Source organism: Carassius carassius, chromosome 5, assembly GCF_963082965.1.
Source record: "Carassius carassius chromosome 5, fCarCar2.1, whole genome shotgun sequence".
Classification (NCBI taxonomy): domain Eukaryota; kingdom Metazoa; phylum Chordata; class Actinopteri; order Cypriniformes; family Cyprinidae; genus Carassius; species Carassius carassius.
Genome location: NC_081759.1, coordinates 32,953,307 through 32,961,482, shown reverse-complemented (window position 1 = coordinate 32,961,482; position 8,176 = coordinate 32,953,307). Strand labels below are relative to the sequence as shown.

The following is an 8,176-nucleotide window of genomic DNA, read 5'->3' as shown; positions in this document are numbered from 1 at the left end:
AGAGACCTATACTTGTCCAGTGGACGAGGGAAGTTTACATGGAAATATATATTGGTTCTCATATAACTGCCTTTATTCGTTTGTATGTTCATCTAAAGTATTTATTTGTTTGGGCTGTTTAATAGGATACCCCCCCCCCCACACACACACACCGTGGACCCGCCCCGCAACATATGCCCCTCCCCCAGCACCCCTCAAGTATGAGCCTTGTCATGACGTCATATTTTCGCGGCGGAAGTAGTTGCTTTCACGTCCATGCCCGTCAGCGAGCGCCGTTGCTTTATCCTTCACATGTTCCTGTGCATATAATCTGTTTTATAAAAGTTTCGCCATGGCTGATTTTAGTTCTAGCTTTGATATGCCGTCGGCTGGTTCATCTGAGAACGCCGAGGCTGCGGAGCTCCAGCGTCTGATCGCGGTGGAGCAGCAAAAGGCCCAGTTCCAAGCGCAGGTGGGTAACTCTTCAGTACCGTTGTGCTGTCATTCAAAACCCTTAAACATGCCTGTTGGGTTTTAACCGTGCTTAACGTTCTACTCAGGTCCACAACTTTACGGATGTTTGCTGGGATAAGTGCATGGACAAACCGAGCTCCAAGCTGGACTCGCGAACGGAAACTTGTCTCGTTAGCTGCGTGGAGCGTTTCATCGACACGACGCTCACCATCACCAACCGCTTTACGCAGATGGTCCAGAAGGGCGCGCACTGACTGAAGGACACCGTCCTCAAGGACAATTACCACATAGTCTTCATGTTCCCGCGGTGCATTCAGAGGGTGCACTTTAAGGGTGCTGAACCCTTCCAATCTCGCGGAAAAATGACCTAAAGCCCTTTCTCAGACTTTAAAAATGTTTATGATATGTGTGTATAACATTAGCTGTTAAACTAATGCAACCAGCGAATAACGACTATTTTTGCTGGAAATTATCAGTATGGACAGTTTTCATGACTGACTGTCCCAATCTGTAAACCTGACTGGTTTGTGACTTCAAATAAATCAGAAATTTCAAAGAAACAAACGTGATTAATGTTCTTTTTTGCAAAAGAACACCATATTTGTGAGCTGTTTTTTTTTTTTTTTTTTTTTTTTTACTAAAAGAGTTTTTAGTATTGAAAGTATTGACACCTTATCCAATATCAGCTAATACTCTATTTCTGCTTATTTAGTTTAGATCATCATCTAGCAATTTCAAGTGATTGTTAGAGATTATGGCAAATATATATATATATATATATATATATATATATATATATATATATATATACCTTTAAAAGTACTTTCTTTTGAAGAGTGAATTTGTTTTGTTTAATAATCCATCTACTAGTTATCAGCCAAAGCATGAAAAATATGTACTGGCTTATTGGTATTGGCCACAATTTCAAAGTAAGTGAATCCCTAATATTATGAATAATTTATTTGTGGTTTTATATTATGCATCTTTTATCCTATATATTTTTGACGTTTAGCAGTGATATGCATTAAGAAACAAAACAGATGATGACAACCAGTTCACCTGTTCAACAAATATTTAACTTTCAGAAAATCTAGTCTATGAATTTCATATACTAATGTGTGATAGAATGCATGTCTTCCTTAGTGTCACTTACTATACACTCTCCTACAAAGACTGTCTTTTTGATTTTCACCAGTGGTCTATACTATTACTGTTAAACAATAGCACAAGCTAGCTCTTTATTATACACTAACTATTAAAAACTCTTACAAAGCTAAAATCATTTTAATTAAATTTTGAATATAGTTTCTGGTCTACTCTAAAACCCAAAATCTGTCCCTCTAATCCAAAACAATATGATATTGTAAGAAGACTCCTTATGACAGGATTAGTCTTAGGGCAGCAGAGGTCTGCTTCCTGGCTTTGAGGCTTTGCCCTTCTTTGTTGTTTAGTGTGCTCAGTACAAAGTGGCCTTTGATAGTGCTGTGTGTGTGTAAATCTTGCAGGCAGGGCTGCTTTCAGCCATTCTAATTAAAGTCAGGAAGCAGATAGGTTAGCTTAGTGCTCTGACTTGATTATCAGAGCATACAGGAAGCCTACAGGGTCCTCTCAAGCAGAGCCTTTGATGCTTTGAAGGAAACTGACTGGATACTGTACCAAACACACTATATGTGTGTGTCTGTACTATTGGAACAAAAAAATATCTTAATATTATAAAATGTCTTAACACCAAAAATATGTCCAAAGTCCATACATTACATGGGATTGGATGTAGCTTTATACTTTTGAACACGGCGAGTAACCATAGTTTTTAATGGGATACACCATTGTGATTAAAAAATCTTCTTAACCAGGAAAACAAATTAAGAAAACAATAATGGTTCTGCTGAGATGTTTTTTAGTCTTCTTAAAGAAGTGCTTGAAGCTCTGAATTAATAGAATTTCAGTTTGTTATTATTTTGTGTATATATTTTTTTCTATGCTTATGCATTATATTCTTAGTAAGTAGTAGTTTTTATTATTAAATTAGTTTTTGATTATTCAAAGCACATAAATATCAACTGTGCGAAAGATCCATATTTGTGTCGATCTGTTAATTTGAACACATATAAGAATAAAGGCCATCTCTTCAGTTTGAAATGAACACTGGGTGAGTTTGTTAGCTTTGATGGCTCAATCCTCAGATGCTCTAGTTATGTTGTGATGAAAGATTTGACTGTGTAAAGGCAACACTGGCTTGTGATGTAGGTAGGATTCAGTCTCTGTCTTATCAAGGATGCCTCAGTTCTCTCTTCAAACACTTTCTTCAAAAGAGAACCCTTTGAAAGAAAAATACCAGAGACGTTGTGGCAAGATATGCAGAAGAATGATCAAAGAGTACTTTCAGAATGGCTCGTAAAAAAAAAAAAAATCCATACCCCCTTTCCATTATTCTGACTTTGCTTATGGTTACTTTCATGCATTATCCTTTTATGATAATACATCTACTGCAAAAAGAAGAAGAAAAAAAACATCCAGATATAAAATGTAGGAAACAGTATCTGACACTGTGAAAAATCCTCATATCTTTTTTATTATATGAAGAAAATAAATCCCTGCCCCTAACCTCCACAAAGACCCTCTGTCTGTACTAATGCCAGGCTGAAGCTTCAAGATCAACAACTTCTTAATTAAAACTGGTGTATAATAGGATCTAAATCTGGCATGATCTGTGTCTGTGCCTGTGCCATCTCTCTTCCTGTGTCAGTCTGACAGAGTCTGAAAGAGCCCTAGTGTCTGAAGCTTCACTGTACACACTGAGCCTGACACCTCAGGGACAGTGGGACCTGTGTTTGCTTTGGACAGCAAAGGGGCCGTCTGGGAAATCCATCCTGGTTTGGCCCCTCTCCATTCTTTGTCAGAGTGCTGCTGTCAGTAATACGTTCATTATTTCCTCTGAAATCTGTAGTACTTAAGAGATTAGGAACCCCGTGTCAGTCGGGTCATGTAACATTGACATCCTTGCTTCACACAGCTAACAAAATAACATGTTATAAACACAAATATAAATGTTGTGATTATAGTTTTAACGTCACACCAGTTGTTTCAACCTTACAACTCAATCTCATATAAATAACCAATAAAGTGTTTTTTTTTAATAGAATTCCATTACTCATTAATAGACTAATACACTATACTGTATAACCAAACTGAATCTGTATCTATAAATGTATTTATCAATTCTCGTTCTTATATAAAGAGTAATTTGAATTAGGCTAATGAGATGAAATAAGAGCTAATGAGAGCTAAATCTGTGCAGAAGCATCACATAACAAGGCGACAGTTATTAGGCTAATTCTCATTGGTTTTAAACAACGGCAGCCTATACGTATGGTCTGAACATTTGGGCCAAATACAGCCGAAGTTTAACTAGGGAGCCAGATGTGAACCAGAGGGAACTCAGTTATGGTTTCTACCAATTCACTGACTGAGTGAAGCTGATTCAAACCGCCTAAACTCACCATAGACAGTAAAAGAACTCACCGTCAAGTTCGATTCGGCTGATTCGCGAGTCTTTTTTGAATGACTCGTTAAAAGAACCGGTTCATTAGAGTCGTTTGTACATGAATCAGACATCGGTGCTCGCGCTGTATTCGCCTCGAAACTTTCCTGACTAAATTGTAATATCTTGTTGCCTTTGCGACTGAGTTAATTGCAGTTTAGAGCTCTTATGTTGGAAAAACAAGTTACTGCAGCAATTTCCTTTCTACACAGTCTTCTACAAAAGCTGACATACAATATTTACGCGGCCGTCATTGCACCATTCATCACCCCCTGTACTTTCTGACAGCAGATGACAAACAGATTCCCATGATATATGGCAACATTTCACTGAAAGAAAAGACAGCGTGTACCTTAAAGGCATTCTTTATGCTGACAAGATCCTAAATAGCCTACAGTCGACAAACCCAAGCAATGACACTATTATGTTGTACCTGAGGTCAGACAAGGGCTTGTGTTTATCTAGAGCAGATGCTCATATCCTTGACTCCTTTCATTGATCTGTTTTTGCTGTAGTTGCTTTGTTGTGGATGACCTCACCTGAGCACATGAAGAGGATGAAGTCATTTTTAAAGCCATTAGTTGCTGCAGGGCTACTCCACACCCAGCAGGTGAGCAGGTTTTGTTTGACTTTGTTATGTGTTTCTATGTGTTGTAATGCCTTTCGGCTGTATAAACGTCTTGAAGGAACTGACTCAGGACTTCTGCTTTCCAGGCAGGGAATTATATTTATCGTAAAACTCCAGAATATGTGCAACACATATGCAATTGTCTATGTTACCACTAGGAGTCACTGTTCCTGCAACCATCTGTGTCCTGCTAGGTTGTAAAAACCCTCTTCTGACAGTTGTGTTGACAATATAATCTACTTAAGTTATGGATATTTAGACTACAGACACTGTTCAGATGGGACAGCCATGTGGACTGTATAAGGAGCAGCATGAATATAATCATAACTTCATCATTAATCCCAACAGTGTTTTTTTTCTCACTTCTTTTCTCTGAGTATGGTTCTGTTTTATTTCAATGGTTTATTTTTACACTAATAGTTAGCATAACAGTATGGAAAGGATTGATGGCTCGTCCCTAGTGGCTAATATAATGTATTTTGCTCCTTAAAAAGAAGCATAAAAAATTGTGATGCTTTATGATGTAGTTGCCTTGGTCAACCAAGCACTTACAGTTTAGATTTTAACAACATTCCTTTCATACCTCAGAGCAGATTTAAACTTATATGATTTTACCATCTTTACTTGCCAACGTGTTGAAACCTCTAAATGGTCAATCCAAGAGGACAGGGTTCCTGAAAACAGATGTTTATGGCTATTTCAAGTTGTTATTTACAATAATATGAAAGAACATCTGCACACCCTGAGGAAAAAGGAAGTGTACCATACCGCAGAACATAGCAAACTTTGCTCATGGACACAGCGCCAGTTTTCAGAAGATGAGGAGGAATTACAACTTGCTGCTTTGTGTTACAAAGTGTCTTAAGCTTTGTTTAAATCCACACGGTTTCTTTTAACCATCATCTTGTCATTTCTTTGCAAGTTGTAAACAAAATCCTCTTCTCTTTCATCGCTCTCCTCTCGTTCTTCCTCTCGCACTGTTGTTTTTCCTCTCTGTGACTCGGTTTTGTTCCTTTTATCTATTTTATTGTCATAAGCAGAGCCACACGTGGTACTGTGATGAGAAACAAAGATCCATGGCAGTTTACGTGCATGTGTGTGTGAGAGAGAAGGATGATATTTTGGCTGAAGGAGGCCGTCTGAACTCACTGTTCTCTAGATGCAGTTCACTCCACTTCAATGTGTTTGCAGAGCCTGGCCGTGTGGGTGATTGAGGATTGGTGTCCAGATGTGAACGATTTAAGTAGAACATTGTCCAGCGTGCATAAACGTGTCTGTGTGTTAGATCCAGTAGCACATTCCTCTTCTCTTCAATCTTTAAGAAATCTTACCCATAAGTATCTTTTTTCATCTGTTTATGTGTCTTTATCCAGGCATTGTGAAAGAACAAGTTGTGAATATCTTTCCTTCCCATTTAATCATCAGGGATCCAAGCACTGATTTATTGCTTTCCCCCCTTAAATTTATATATTTTTAAAAATATTTTAGAGTCATGAAAATCATGATGTTTATGCATATTTTGTTTTGCGGTGAAGTTAAGTATTGGAAAATTGTAATGCTGGGCTTTAAAAGTTTTACCACTGTTATAATTAACCATACAAGAACAAGAAGCCAGCAAGTGAACACCTTTTTCCTGGAATATTCCTAAACCTCAATGACCTGCCTGTAAAATACCTGAAAATGCATATTTAGAGGCCTGAAGTACAGTTGTCTTGAACTTAAACCCTTCCTAGTACACTAGAAGGCTGAAACTTTACTATGTTTTTAAGGATGTTCAGTCAGAGTTTCATTAGACTACAATAAAAAAAGGAAATTGGTATATTTAATGTAATATAATATAATAATGTAATATATTTAATCTAATGTCTCCACGGCTAAAATGACATAGTACCATAACAAAATTAACAATTAGTCTAAACTCTCGCATGCTTTTTAAAACATTTTCCTCACTTCTTTGTCCTCCTCCTCCCCCTCCTGCTTCATGTCTAATAGCTGACGACTTTGCCACGTTTTTCATTAATAAAATTAAACACATCAGTGCACAATTTTCCACACCACAATCAGTCAAGCTCATATCACCAGCAAACATACACTCATTTACATCCTTCTCTTCACTGTCTGAGGCAGAAGTCTCCAAACTCATCCTTTCTAATCACCCTACAACTTGCCCGCTTGATCCGATTCCATCTCATCTCCTTCAAGCCATTTCTTCTGCAGTTGTACCTGCACTCATTCACATCATCAACACATCCCTCCACACTGGTGTTTTCCCCTCATCATTTAGACAGGCTCGTATAACTCCACTACTTAAGAAACCCACCCTCAATCCATCTCTTTTAGAGAACTACAGACCAGTTTCCCTTTTTCCTTTCATTGCAAAAACACTTGAACGAGCTGTGTTCAACCAAGTCTCTACATTTCTCACACACAACAACCTCCTTGACAGCAACCAATCTGGCTTTAGAAGTGGACATTCAACTGAGACTGCCTTGCTCTCAGTTGTTGAAGCTCTAAAACTGGCAAGAGCAGAATCCAAATCTTCAGTACTTATCCTGCTTGATCTGTCTGCTGCTTATATATATATATATATATATATATATATATATATATGTGTGTGTGTGTGTGTGTGTGTGTGTGTGTAAAGACCTCTAACACTAGCTTGCTCTATTCTTTTTTATTCTATCTGTTTTTTTTATTTATTATATTATTTAAAAGCCCATGGTATGTGTACTGTGTTAACCTAACTGAGACTTGTTATAGCACTTATATTTCATTGCTCTTTTTGTTGTTTTTGATCGCTTCCACTGTCCTCATTTGTAGGTCGTTTTGGATAAAAGTGTCTGCTAAATGAATAAAGGTAAATGTAAATGTATATTTAGCTACAGTTTACTAAACAAACTCTGTTATATAGAATTAAAATTGGTGGTTAAAAAGTCCACCCTTTCATTTCTGCCACGTTTAAAATAAAGTATTATATATTTTTAATCATGGTATCAGTAGGCACAGTATAGGCAAATATTTTCCTGCCAAACTGGTTGCTATGAAACATTTCATTGTGTGAGCTGCTGTTATATGTAATTTCAGCTCATATTTAATGTGAAGAACAGGTACTGTGTAATCGCTAAATACAGTATAAACAAGTGTTGCCATTTTGCCACAGTGGGTCTTAGAATGTTAAAACACTCATTTTATCATCCAGACCTTTAGACAGAGTGACTCTGTGGAGTTTCCTTCATCTGGAAATCACATAATAAACAAGATGTGTATTTAGAGAAAATGTTTTAGGTGGGGAGATGCTGCAGTGAATGATTCTGGTAATTGACTCCCTTCTGTCATTTTGCACATACAATTGTATTTAACTTCTCTTCTACTTCATTGTTCTGTATCCTGAAACGTTCCACCTTGTGTTTGTGAGTGTAAAACTGAGGGTTCCTCCTACAGCTAAGCTTATATGAAGGTCAGACTGTTGGTAGGTGGACAATGCCTGGGCTCTGCTGTCTGTGAAAGCAATCACAATGGCTTTAGGCAACTGGGGAGGAAGTGAACACATGCTA

At 37.5% G+C, this 8,176-nt stretch overlaps 1 protein-coding gene across 1 annotated transcript; it reads left to right on the top strand.

Annotated features, from left to right (window-relative positions):
• Positions 1-218: 218 nt before the first annotated feature.
• Positions 219-1,046, top strand: timm8b (translocase of inner mitochondrial membrane 8 homolog B (yeast)). The gene is made up of 2 exons (XM_059549202.1): positions 219-451; positions 540-1,046. The coding sequence occupies exons 1-2, from the start codon at positions 332-334 to the stop codon at positions 705-707; spliced, it is 288 nt and encodes a 95-aa protein (XP_059405185.1). The 5' UTR covers positions 219-331; the 3' UTR covers positions 708-1,046.
• The last annotated feature ends 7,130 nt before the right edge of the window (positions 1,047-8,176 follow it).